Source organism: Aricia agestis, chromosome 17 (assembly GCF_905147365.1).
Source record: "Aricia agestis chromosome 17, ilAriAges1.1, whole genome shotgun sequence".
In the NCBI taxonomy this organism is placed as follows: Eukaryota; Metazoa; Arthropoda; class Insecta; order Lepidoptera; family Lycaenidae; genus Aricia; species Aricia agestis.
The window spans coordinates 14050457-14064744 of NC_056422.1; the positions used below are offsets into that span (position 1 = coordinate 14050457).

At 36.7% G+C, this 14288-nt stretch overlaps 1 protein-coding gene and 1 long non-coding RNA gene across 3 annotated transcripts in view; one reads left to right on the forward strand and one right to left on the reverse strand.

Moving 5' to 3' along the window:
- Positions 1 to 14288, forward strand: part of LOC121735697 (centromere-associated protein E-like) — a 72339-nt gene that overhangs the window by 36628 nt on the left and 21423 nt on the right. Inside the window, exons 14-20 of one of the 2 annotated variants that reach the window (XM_042126598.1) lie at positions 668 to 813; positions 1041 to 1161; positions 2890 to 3057; positions 4345 to 4395; positions 4896 to 5255; positions 6141 to 6269; positions 6852 to 7022. In XM_042126598.1, the coding sequence (XP_041982532.1) occupies positions 668 to 813; positions 1041 to 1161; positions 2890 to 3057; positions 4345 to 4395; positions 4896 to 5255; positions 6141 to 6269; positions 6852 to 7022 (1146 nt within the window). The remainder of the gene's footprint in view (positions 1 to 667; positions 814 to 1040; positions 1162 to 2889; positions 3058 to 4344; positions 4396 to 4895; positions 5256 to 6140; positions 6270 to 6851; positions 7023 to 14288) is intronic. The other variant, XM_042126600.1, reaches the window with a different exon arrangement.
- Positions 58 to 14173, reverse strand: LOC121735700. Its single transcript, XR_006036892.1, has 3 exons — positions 14071 to 14173; positions 6537 to 6547; positions 58 to 68 (listed from the first exon to the last, which is right to left on the reverse strand). It is a non-coding gene; the product is annotated as an uncharacterized LOC121735700 (long non-coding RNA).

Here is a 14288-nt window from a genome sequence, read left to right on the forward strand (position 1 = left end):
AATCACTAATTTTGTATCTAAGCCATGTGTTCTTCCAAAAACCAAACAATCAAATGAGCTGAGCATACCTTGCACCCCGCTAAAACGCCATTCTTATCAGGAACACTTACAATGTCAATAATCGAAAAACACTTATTACGGCATAATTGCTATAAAAACCTGTCAACTTGCCAGTTTTGTTCAATATTTTATTTCTTGAATGAGCTTAGAAGCTATAAAAAAGGCTTTCAGACAGCCCGACCCACTTGAGTTCAAGTTTTGGCCCTTTTTACCTATGTTCCGCTAATTTTGCCAGTGTGTGTATTTTTAATGTAAATTAAATAATAAATTCTAATGTTCCATACGTTCGGTTACATTGTAATGTTTTGGATGTGCGTGCATGTTTTTCGAGCTTTACGTATGTGTATTTCTTTGGAACTATTTTCAGCTTCAGTAAAGTGATAGTGATATTTTTTCAATTGAATCGGTAATTTCGAAAACCTTATAAGTCACATTTTTTGCAAGATGCTTTTTTCACTCAAAATGGTTCTTTAAAGGTAAATTCATATTCTCTGTAAATACCACGCAAGTGTTGACATTTCTTCCTATTCAAATATTATCGCGAAATAAAAAGTTTAAACGAGGTTATTGACAGTTTATTTAAAAAAATACTTATTTTTGTCACCAGTGTATGGGGGAAGCGATGGAGGAGTGTATGCTGCGCGAGGCGGCGCTGCGGGCAGAGCGCGACGCCGCCATGCTGCGGCTCGCGACGCTCGGCGACGCCCCGCCCCCCGACTCGCCACCCACCTCGCGCGGAGACGTCATTGAGGGGTAAATATAATTATATTAGATAATGGATGATGCCTACAAGAGACAAAACCTACTTTGTTTTATCTCTATTTCTTCGTATTTACGATTTTAATAAATTCTAAGATTATAATAATTTTTGACCTGAGTAAAAAAAAATATTGAATAATGCAGCATTCTAATTCCTATTTATAATAATGAATTTATTTTTATTTTTTTGAATAATGCAACATTCTAATTCGTTTATACAGGTATGGAGTGGGCGCAGGCGAGGTGGGCAGTGCGGGGGGCAGTCGCTCGTTAGAGAGCGCGCGGTCCCCTCGCGAGCAGCTCGCGATATTGACAGCCGATCGAGACGACCTGCGACAACAGGTGGGTGTGACAAGGACGGGGAATATACTCCACTTCCACCAGAGATGTGTTGCTAGGAATGTGTTTTTGAGAACCAATAGAATCGCTTCATTGACGTGAGCTGACCATGACATCGCTCAGCGGGGCGATGCTATTGGATCTTAGGCCGGTGTAAATAGTCAGTACTCAAGATGCATCTCGGTCTCAAGACACGGTTCAGGCTCTGTGATTGGTTGGCTGTCAAATTTTGGACCAATCACAGAGCCGAACCGCGTCTTAAGACCGGGTTGCATCTTAAGTACTGACTATTTATACTGGCCTTAGGCCTTAGGCGTAATAGGTTTGACTTAAATGGTGTATAATATGACTATCACACAAGAACTTTTTGTTACTAATGTTACATTTATAACCTTGTCTGTCAAGCTACTTTTTTTAGCTTATCAAACAAAGACAAAAGATTTTATGGCATATCCATTGTGTGAATATTTTATTAGGAGACAAATGTACTAATATTCTAAATGTAACCGAATAACAGCGTTAAATACATTATCAATAATCATCCTACACACTACGTTATTGTAGTATAAGTGAGGTATAAGGATACGCTTTTGAACATTAACATTAAAAATGTCCACCAGAGACCGCTGCATGGTGCGTGCTGTACGCAGGTAACCCCGATATCCAATACATCCATAGCGCGCATGCGTACTTGTGCTTGCTTTACCTGTCGACAATATTTCAATTTTTATCTCTTTTTGTCTTTATTAAGATTTTTCTCCTTATATCCAAATTTTATCCCCTGCACCAAACTTTAATTACAATGTTTTCATCAATAAATAAGTTATTGGTTACACTTTAATCCGTCATTTTTATTATATTTCTAGACAAACATTACACCAAACTTACTACTATATTTTAAAGCTTACACTACACAATACTTTAAAGCTTAATAAAAACAAAATTAAAGAAATTTACATAATATTATATTTCTCAACTTACAATAGGTTTTTAATGGAATAAAGCATGCTTTACTGATTTATAGATACTTTTACAGACATATTATTGGGCTAGAAACTTAGTACCCTTCTTAGCAGAATGAAAATGTAAATGAAAGCATGACCACAATGAACATATCTGACGAGTTTAGCACTGATTGAATAGCATTACTCAAGAATAATTTGATAAGAAGATCCTTTGCAAGTTTCCAAATCTTCCAGAATCCAATCACTAGTTTAAGTTAGCTTTTACTATGTTATTCCGAATATTTTGGCGAGATAAGTATCTAAACACCATGCCAAAGATACGCGGCCGAAGTTGCGTGCCCGATATTACGTTCCGACGCATTCAGCTGATATGACACACGATAAGAGCCGAAATTACGCGGCGGAAATTCAGTTGCGTAACTTTGTCCGAGTATTCAATGTATCGAACGCCGCCGAATCGACGACGAAAAAAAACAAAACCGTCGAATCGCTGCCGAACTTACGCTCGGCTGTACGCTATAACGGGACGTAATTTCGGCATGGTTTGTCATCGGTAATTTAAAATACATTGCAGGCGTAATCTTGCCGAATTTCGGCTGCGTATTTTCGGCATGGCGCGTTTAGACACTAAAAGTTTATAATAATAGACGCTTGTGTCCACTTGCGTCGATGACAGTCATAAAGACACTAGATTATTGTGACCAAATTGTATTGAATCGTTGTCTATAGCGGATATTATCCATTTTTAACTATTTATTTTCTATAGCTGGAATCAGCAAGCGCCCAACTGCGGTCTACTCGTAAATTCGTCGAGGAGCAGGCGGCTGAGCGGGAACAGGAGCACGAGGAATGGGCGGCGAGTCTCGAACAGCTACGAGAGGAAAACGCCCGCCTCGCTACCAGATTGAGTACTAACGCGAGGATAGTGGCTGAGGTAAGTAGCGTACGTACACGCAACTTGTGCGTACAACATGGCGTATTTTTTTTATTTTTTTTATGAAAATAAGGGGGCAAACGAGCCAACGGGTCACCTGATGGAAAGCAACTTCCGTCGCCCATGGACACTCGCTGCATCAGAAGAGCTGCAGGTGCGTTGCCGGCCTTTTAAGAGGGAATAGGGTAATATGGGAAGGTAGGGAAGGGAAGGGAATAGGGGAGGGTAGGGAAAGGAATAGGGTAGGGGATTGGGCCTCCGGTAAACTCACTCACTCGGCGAAACGAAAGCGCAAGCGCTGTTTCACGCCGGTTTTCTGTGAGAACTTGGTATTTCTCCGGTCGAGCCGGCCCATTCGTGCCGAAGCATGGCTCTACCACTTATAAAACGTCCCACGTATACGTACACACAGTACGCGCGATGTCAAGTAGCGTGTGAATATATTGAATGAGCGTACCAAGTGGCGTATTCGCGTGGACTATAAACTTAAGAATATAAAATGTCGTAAATAAGCATACACTTACGTGCACGCGATTATCATTTTGCACCCTGCTGTTTTCAGTGTCATCTGCGCACTTATTTACACGCAATAATATTGTATTATGCGTGCAAGTTATATTGTGACATATCAATAAAAGTATACATAGAGCAAAGCTGCCTAATAGTGTACGTGCGTAAAATATGGCAAAGGGGGCATTATGCACATACACAAGCTAAATTGCGTGCACATCCGTATTATTTGCAAATAATTCATTTTCCTAACGATTTAGACTATTTAACGAGTTATTCGCTAAATGACAAAACAAATATATAATTACTAACCTATAATTTCTATGGTTTGGTTGTATGGTGTGGTATCTTTCTAACTTAAGCACCATTTCCACTAATTCTTCTTATATGTGTTTGTTTCTAACCTGTGCACATTTCTCTGTGATGGAGCTGATGTTTTAAAACTAATTTTGCTTGTTCATTTTTATTATATTATAAAGTGTCATGTGACGTTTTGGATTACGCAGTAAAAAGAATGAAATTCATTTCTTATGTTTCTTTCCAAACATGTGTATGTAATGTGTCAGCAAGACCCTGCCTACTTTTTGTTGATAAAAAAGTTACAGTACACACACATGAATGGTGAAATGGAAACTTACGAGTATCGTCGTTTTTAATTTGTCTGTCATTTGACCAGACATTAAAATGATTTTACTGTAATTTTGAATCTTCTTAAAGTAGTGGTAAATTGTTTGCACTCACTATAGCTTCTCCAATTATTTTGCCCGGCGTGTACAGATTACGAGTTTGCGCGGCACGCAGTGTGAATTGCGGACGCAAAGTGAACGTGTAAGTTGCCTCTATGTTGTGATCATTGCATATCCATCCTTGTCTAAATTCAAGTAAGCGAGGTATAGTATTCAAGTAAGCAAGAATATCCACCACTCATTTAATTCAACTTCAAGATAGTTCTCAGTCTTCTCATTTTAGTAGTATTTTCTTCTAAACTCGACGATTACTTTTTACTCCTCTTACGTAAAATCTATTGATTGTAGAATGTAAATACTATAGTCTACAATACAGTACTTTTAACAAAGATTTCTTCTGAGGGACAAAAAAGACGTTTTGCAATCTTCGTGTTCTAGTTTTGTTATGTAGTAGTATTTAGTAGTGCTATTCTGCTTGTTGCTTTATAATTATATTTATGTAAACTTTACTTCTTAGATCATAGATGCATTGTATGATTGTTATGTGTTTTGTAATAATAACCCTATTATATTTATTCGCTACTAATATTTATTCTTACTATAAAATGTAGATGCGTTTATTAAATAAACCATTGTCTATAGGTCGAGCAGCTGGAAAATGAAATGCGCAAAATGAACCAAATCATCGCAGACTTAGAAGCAAGAAAATCTAAATCTGACGAAGAGGCGAAAGCTTCCGAAGAACAAATCGCGTACCTCCGTGAAGTAATAGACAACTTAGAGAACAAACTAGAACAGAAGACGAGTAGAGAGGCAGAGGTATTAAAACAGCTGGAGGAAATGAAACGGACGATAGATGAAAGAGATAGCAAGATAAGGGTGCAGCTCGGCGAGCTGGACTCGTTGAGGAGCGAGAGAGCGGAACAATCTGACTATATCTGTCCCAGGTGCACGCAAGACGATGACAAATATAATGAACTCTTGAATCAAGTCAAGGAAGAGGTATGTAATGATGTTTTATATTGAAGTTACCATTATTCCCTCTTAATGTAAGGGATGGAATGAATTGAGTGGCAAAGTTATTATAATTTCCTTGAAAGTTCTTTTATTAGCTCGTCTGTCAAGCGACCAAAATGGGCGTCTTACCCTAAGACTATTTTAAAGTATTTTCGAAAATGGTTTGACAGTTCGTGACAGATGAAAGGATAATATTTAAAATCTGAGATGTGAGATACATCTCAGATTTTAAATATTATCCTATTTTGTCATTCATCATGACCACATTATAGAGTAGAAATTAGATTGTACTATTGTTTTACAGTCAAGACTGATTTTCTTAGCGTGTAACAATATAAAACCTACTTTGTGTCCCGTCTCACGGCTGTGACTATAGTATTCCCAAATTAATAATGCGCATGAAAATCTTCGCCAATTGTCGTAATCACGGAAACATCCGAATCTATGAAACGTAAGAGCCCCAAACAATGCTTTTGCATTTTGCACCTTGTTCGAAAGAAATAGAAGTAAATATTATAATATTATAGTCGGTACTCGGTACTCGGTGGCTGTCGCCGGCATGTCAATTGCATCTATTTTTGGCGCATGCGCCACAAAACCTTTTATTGCGCATGTCCAAATCATGTCATGCCATGGCTGCAGGCTGATGGCAACACCACCAACAAGTTGCTTATATTTGGTTACGGTCAAGTCGTAAACAGTTGGCGTTGCCGTGGCATGACATGATTTCGACATGCGCAATAAAAGATTTTGTGGCATCCTCTTCCGACGCTCGGGAAAAACGATCGTTGCCGAACAATGACGAAAATGTCTATGCGCATTATCACTTTTACATAATTTGATATGGTAATCTTCCGTTCTGTCCGGCAGGCGGAGCGTGTGGCGCGGTGGGTGTGCGCGCGGAGGCGGCGGCTGGAGCGTGCGCACGAGCGTGTGTCCCCGCCCACTAGCGACCAAACCGAGGACGTTTCGCTGCGGGACCGCCAGGATGTGCCGCAGGTAATATAGCAGTCATTTTGATCTGACGCCGGTAAATGCCAGTACTGGGGCAAGGTTATAGCTATTTGTTTGTCAAAATGTTATGCTTTATTTTTCATTTACTTATGTGTAAATCGGTAATCAATAATCATAAAATAATTTGTGTATAATTCACTTTGTTGTTTGTTACGCCTATTTATGTCTGAAGTCCCTTTTTTAATTTCAAACGTTTGCTTAGCTGTTTGCTATTGTGTTACTTAAAAATGTTTCCTCCTCTGTTTAACTTACAAATTCCTTTTCTTTGTTTATAATACAAGTAATTGAGACAAGTTATTCCATTATTGACATATCATTTTCTTAAGAAAAAATTTCCCAGTTTCCGAACCGATGATACGCCTCATATTGCCTACATGAGGCCTATCACCGGTTTCTAAAATATTTAGTTTTGTTTACCTATTATTATATTAAGATTTAATTGTGTTTTAAAAAATGTGTTTTTGATTTTTAAATTGTATATATGTGTGCACAATAAAGAATATTTATCTTATCTTAGAATATATTATTTAGAAAAAAAATAATATTTTTCATTCTCATTGTGTACAGAGTCCCGAAGTGGAATCCGCCGGGTCATCAGACGAGGAGGCGGACGGCGCGGGGGGCGTGTTGTCGGTCGTGTGGGCGGCGCTTAGCGGGCAGGCGCGCGCCGCCGACGCCGCGCTCAAGCGTATAGCTGATCTCGAGATGCAGCGGACGGCGTTGAAGGATATGGCACAGGTACGTTATATAATTAATATATTGCGTAATGCGTATATACTATGTTAGAGTTGCCGCTCATCCAGGTGGCTAATGACAATCGCTTAGTGAAGCCATTGAATCGTGTATATTGTATGTGTATATTTTATATTCTGTGTAATTACTTATAACTATGTATATAAAGGCGTTCTTCTAGTGCAAATACGTACTTTTAACGTTTAGTATTGTGGACATGCGAGTGACGTAAAAAGGTGTGGTGCTCTGTGCAGGTACGCTCATGTGCACGCACGGCGTGTGCAATACACGCAACAGTGTACCGCAATACTGCTGCGTACATTTACAATCGTAATATTATCATACTAGTGCGTATTTGTCATACTGCACAACTCTCATTTCCAATCTCCATATAACTATAATTAAGTTCTTTATCAAAATATGACAAGAGAAAGATTACATTGACAGCTTTTTCTTAAATATTCTTTGTACAAATTATGGGTTTATAGCTTTAAGTTTAACTTATTATTATTAGACAAGATAAAAATATTATATATCTAACAAATTCGACTTTTCGATTTGTCTTATCTAAATAGTTTTCAGTGCTTATATTTGACTTTGCATTTCATTAGAATTTTACTACGTTGTTTTTACACATTCTCAACGTATAATAAATGGCGTGTCAATGTAAATTTTACCAATCGCTGGTATTTTCTGGAATGGAGATCTATTTCCGTCGTTTACACCCGTGACCCGATACGATTGGCGTCACGACTCCTTTCCTATGGAATTCGTTTCCTCACGAAATATTAACTTGTACCAAAAAATTGCTGAAATCAAATTATTTTTATTGTAACTTAAATTGTTTTGTTGTTTTTAAATCACTCTTCTGATTCAAATACCATTTGTTGTGGATATTCTCAAAACTACCAATATATTAAAATATCCACGGGTTTGTAATTAAATATTTTATTGCAGTTGTACGGAATACATAGGAAAAAAAATACAGAAAGTAAATGTCTAAAATGACATAGAGAAAAAACAATATTTCAAAAACATAATAAAACTCCTTAGAATCCACCACACCATAGGACCATAGGTAAAATGACGAACAAAGTTTTTTAGGTCATTTTTAAGAGTTCCGTACCCAAAGGGTAAAAACGGGACCCTATTACGTTGTCTGTCCGTCTGTCGTGTCTCCAGGCTGTATCTGAAGAACCGCTATAGCTAGACTTCTGAAATTTTCACAGATTGTGTATATTTGTAGCCACTATAATAAGAAAATATATGATCAAAAGTTATAGTAACTTTTGATCATATCTAAAGAATATAATTAATCGTATCATCATATGATGTCCAGTATAAGGTGACCTTGTGTTGTTGGCTGTGGTCCAGCGTGACACCCCGTTGGTCACAAATACATTGGCATCGGTGCCCACTGCCAGCATGGACAGTGGGAATGTCGTGTGCGGGCTGATATCAGACGATTTATTTGCTCGTTTTTATCTTTAATCTAAATTTTTGCATCATATGACTGGACACACTCCATTTAAATTCGTTTTGGTTTTTGCATTTTTCCTCCAAGTGGCTGAAATACAAAATTCAACGTTAAGATAAGATGAATTCTTTATTGTGCACATATTTATGTCATCCGCTGTATTAAAAGAAACACAAAACATCGATTCGGCCTACTACTCGAGTAAGGGTGCGTTTCCACTGACGCGGAGCGGAGCGGAGCTTAGCGGTGCCCGAATTGACCAATCGTGCTATTCCAGCGGAATGACAGCGAAGCGGAGCGAAGATTTCGAGCATGGTGATTGGTCAATTCGGAACCGCTAAGCTCCTCTCCGCTCCGCGTCAGTGGAAACGCGGCCTAAATCGGCTGCCCCACATTGAGGAGAACTATCGTTATACTATTTCATACTATTTCAACTCAAATTGCTAATGGTGGATTTTTAATGATGGAATAAAATATATTATTCGTTTGCCATTTTGCTTGAGATTTACTCAAATACTTCAGCTATAAAATAGAGTTTTGAAAACCAATCAATCACATTTTATAATCACATCAATTATATTGTAACGGTTATAAAATTGTTGATATTGCTTCCAAATTGTGATAAAACTGTCTAACAAATTAATAATTTTTGGTTAGCTAAAAACTTATAAATTAATCATTTAAAGTGAAATTTCTACTATCACAACAAAGACCTAGTATGAAACACATAAATTCTCCCAACCTAACTACATAATAACAGTCTGTATTGTGTTATGTAATTATCCAATCTCGAACAAATCTTAATTCGCTCTCCGGGACTCAACTTCCGTTCCATATACTGCTCTTTGTGCTCTCTAATGACGTTAGTTATGTCCCTATTATTCTATTCCGTGTTGTCTACAATTTGTGGCATTTCTAGCGGGAACCGCACATTTTGGTACAATGAAACTTATGCATTTTACGTTGTGTTCTAGTCTTTTTAGGATATTTTATAAAAGCAACTTTCTACTTGAAAATACAGTTCAAAATCATAACTTTCCTTTAAGCTTCGCCGTATTCGGGTTAAAAAAACAGTAGTTTCATACAATAGTGTAAAACCGAATGTTTTCAAGTAGGATAATTGCTGTCAGGGCAAAATTTAAATCGGGATTTTGCTAAGTCTTAAAAACAAAAAAAAATTCACTATATTAACTTTAGTGTAAAAATTTGTCCAGTAGTTTTAAAGCCCTAACAAAATAGTCAATCCTTTTGTCTCATATGTGTCAGTATAGTTGATTTTTAAATGGTCATAACGTCAATGAAGGATGATGCGAGGTCGGGGCACTGACAATGGGCGCTGAATCACGTTATTCACGTATGATGCTCAATCGACCCTAATGTCGCGGTTTTTATTGCACGCTCTAGTGCTCTAGGGCTTTGACATGCGATGATACAGGAAAAAAACTGTGTGTTAATGTGGGTTAATTCAGACCGAAACGCGACGCGTAGATGCATTGCTTCTGGTTTACTATGCTCTGGTGGAGTCTGTCATTAATTATGGACTAAATTGCTATGGGTTAACGTTTAAAACGTATATAGAGCAAATTAAAAATATACAAATAAGGTTTTTAAAAATAATGGTAGATAAAAGAACAAAAAATAAATACAAAGACGACTATTGTAAGCTATTCCAGGAATGTGAAATTATACCAGTAAGTGAAAAAGTGAAACATTTAATTGCGATAGAAACATATTATAGTGATAAATTTAAAATAAAGATAAAGCATAAATATAGTGTTAGAGAGTCAAAAAAAGGAAAATTAGAGCAAATAAAAGTAAATAATTACTATGGGGAAAGAACTAGGAAGTATATAGTGCCTAAGTTATGTAATAAGTTTAAGCTATTAAGAGAGGAAAAGAAAATAAAGTGTAAAAAGAAATTAAAACAAAAACTCAAAGAAATGCTTGGATATACTAACAAAATGTAATAAAAAAATGTAGTCTCATTCTCACACACAAACACACACACACACACACTCACACACACACACACACACACACAAACACACACTTTTTAGTTAGTTCGTAATTATGTTACTTGTTAGTATTATATTTTGTGTAATTATTATCATTGTATTACAATTGCATGTAATTTTTGTGATTGAGCGGAACGCCTACAAACTGCTTGTTCAGTTTGGCGTATTAATGTATACTGTAAAACAATTTTAATAAAGTGAATAAAGTATTTGAAAAAAAAAATCTAAATTTATATGGATTTCACAGATTTGCAAGACTTGCAAACTTGGCTCACGGAATTGAAATCTGTCAAATCCATACAAATATTTTAGAAATGTATCTAAGTTGCGATATGAATTGACCCTAAGGTGTCACAGTATTGTTACGAGTCCAATGTTTTTATTCTATTCCACTTACTAATTAAGATTGGTATTAGTAGAGTAGTAAATTAGTATAACATTTCCGCAGCTAATGTCGCTATCTCTGTCTGCCATTTGTGACTTGTACAATGTGTAGGACATTTTATCAGAAAAGACTCCAACGTGTCTAAGACGAAAATCCAATACAATAAATAAAATATAAATGGAGGTTTTGTTCTAGATAATGTTGCGCTAAAAATACTAAAAGTTCAATAGATATCAGCTAATAAAAGTTTTATTATCTTAATCATTTTTCCTTAATCACAAAATTACTGTAAACATTATGTTAACGATAGATTTACACGCATCCTATAAAACGCCATATGGGCAAATTTCACAAGTTTATTACTTCACACCATACGCGGTTTATGAGGCTGTTAACGAGTTTAGTTAAAAGTGAAAATATGCGCAGGCGCCACAGTATACGCAGCCCTGCGCACGCACACAGCGTCGCGCACGCACACGCGCACGCTAAATATATCCCCCGCGTGGTTATGTGTGGATACGGCGAATTTATTAGTTTGTAATGTCTATAGTGTCAGGAAATTCCAATATGTAATGTTCTATTTGTGATCTATTTAAAAATGTAATATGATTTAGAGAAATGTATGTCATTGATGTTAAATACTTGTAGAATATTTAGGATACCAAGACATAGATTTACGGCCGCACTCAAAGACTACTTTACTTAACTTTTAATTTAATGAAGAATTTGACGGAAAATGCAATAAAGTATTTTTTTCAATCATTAACTTCAATATAATCTGAATTCGGCCGTTAGTCATTTGTAATACCAATGCCGTGTCCACTAGATACGGCATATTATCTCATTTTCCTCGCGTTACCGCGTCCAATTTTCTCGTTTTCCCGCGCCGTTTCAGCGCCCCGCTCTATGTTTCAGTGTCCGCCGATGTTTCGTAGCGTGTTTTGCTGCAAGCAGGTCTCGTTCTCCATATTATGTGTGTCCTGTGAATAATAATCATGTAGCCATTTCTCGAGTGTGTGTGTCATGTCTGTGTGGAGTCATTTCAAACATTTCTTTTCAATGGGCCTGCCGGATTTGACGGTGAGTTTCGCCGAGTTTCGCGATATTTTCGTTGATGATATCTTTTTCGTTCGTGACAGTGAAAACGGGTATTTTTAACCGACTAAAAAGAAGAAGGTTTTTAGTTTAACCAACCCGTATCGTATATTCGAGAAGTTATTTTTTTATAATTCCGTGCTTTGGCAAAATAGTTTAATTTTTTTTTGCAATCATAATAACCTGTCAGTAATAATGATCATAGGGTTTTAACATTCACTATAATAATAATGACACTAATCGACATAATAATTAGGAAACATTGCTTTGATCACCTCCAAATCGTTGAGATCGAGACAGTTCCATTTTCTTAACTGTAATTAAATGAAGATGTTGACATTAAGCTTCATACATTATTATCTATAAACTTTTCATTAAATTAAATTTTAATTGTCATTAAATGTCTCTGATTGCGGCATTTAATTATACAAAAATGTTTAATAATTTTAAGAAGTAAATAAATACTTAAACATTAAGGCCAAATTAAAACTTAGCGAGACTTTTTGAGTATTTTATTTTGGTGTAGATATAGCCAAAAGCTAAAACTCAGTAATCACCGGTTCTTCCGTGCACGTGTCAGTCAAACCTCGACTCGGCTATAAATAGTTTGTTTGTTTTGAAACAGAATCACATGTATTTTATGTAACGCCTCGTCTGAAATTTCAAATTGTGAAGATCTATCCACTTGTCGGAAATCTTGGAAATCGTGAAACATCACTGTTGGCGCCACTGAATTTCTTTTTCTTTTATTTTTATTTGCATTCCATAACATATATCTGTGCTTTGTAAAAAAATTGACAGGAGTCAAATGTTTTAGGAGAAGAGTTGTAAGGTTTAAAACCAAAAGTGTCTTTCTGTGTTAGTTTAAATGTATGTAGACTCGTAGATATATTGTCCCTCACATACAATAAGATTGAAAATGTGTATGTTCTTAAACAATGTTTTCTCTTTGTCTGTCGAGTGACTATTCTAATTTCTAACGTATCTGACAAGATCAAAAAAGTTATGCTATGACTTTAATAACTTAGTACACTATATGGATCTTTTTATTAGTAAAAGGTTTAATGTTTTACAAAATAATAAATATTTTAACAATATTTTTTACAAAAACACACAATGTCTCCCACTTTATTTCGGAACTAGTCCTTGTTCTTTTTTAAATTAAATTTTGTTTTTAAATATTGTGTTGTGTGATGTGCAAAATAAACGTTTGTTATTCTTATTCTAAATCCTCTAACAGACGGACAGGCAGACAATTTGATTATGCTCTCTCCCCTCTCGCTTTACGAGCATTTCCCGTCTGTGTACACTGTACAATAAGTCGATCAGTTGATGCGCACGCGCTGGCAATTGGCAATGGTTCGTGTTGACAAATGTACTGTAGCTTTGTAGTATATTAGCGGGCTTAATTGAATGACTATTTATAGATACAAAGGGACAAGCTACTACAAATAAGATGTTTAATTTCTACTAAAGTGTCATTATTTTTATTTTCAGTTGATAAAAACTTTTATTAAATTAGATTCGTTAACGACTGACATTTAGTTGCCGGCCTTAGAGGGAATAGGGTAATAGGGGAGTGTAGGGAAGGGAATAGGGTAAGGGATTAGGCCTCCGGTAAACTCACTCACTCGGCGAAACACAGCGCAAGTTCTGTTTCACGCCGGTTTTCTGTGAGCCCGTGGTATTTCTCCGGCGAGCCGGCCCATTCGTGCCGAAGCATGGCTCTGCCACGTATTTACTTCCTACTTTACATCCATACTTCCATACTAATATTATAAATGCGAAAGTGTGTCTGTCTCTTTCCATTTCACGCCCAAACCGCTGAACCTATTATGTTGGGTATGGAGATACTTTGAGTCCCAGGAAAGGACATAGGATCCCGCGTGACAAACGAATTTTAGCGCACGGTAGTTGTGGGCGGGCGCGTTCACATACAGAACTGCACTATAGCCACGTCTGTAGTCGTCGCTGTAATTCCCTTATTTTTATATTGAATATCTTTGCCAACCATAATATACTGGTTAGATGGTCCAGTGAACTTTCTGTCACTTCCCTCCTAACATAAGATTTTCTCAGTACAAACCTTTCCTGGACTTCCACGGATATTCCAAGACCAAAAATAGCCAAATCGATTTAGCCGTTCTCGAGTTTTAGCGAGACTAAAAAAATTAAAAATTAATTTCCATTTTAAACTAGCTGTCCCGGTGAACTTCGTGTCACTTTAAAACCTTCCCTGGACTTCTACGAATATTTTAAGACTAAAATCAGCCCAATCCGTTCAGCCGTTTTCGAGTTTT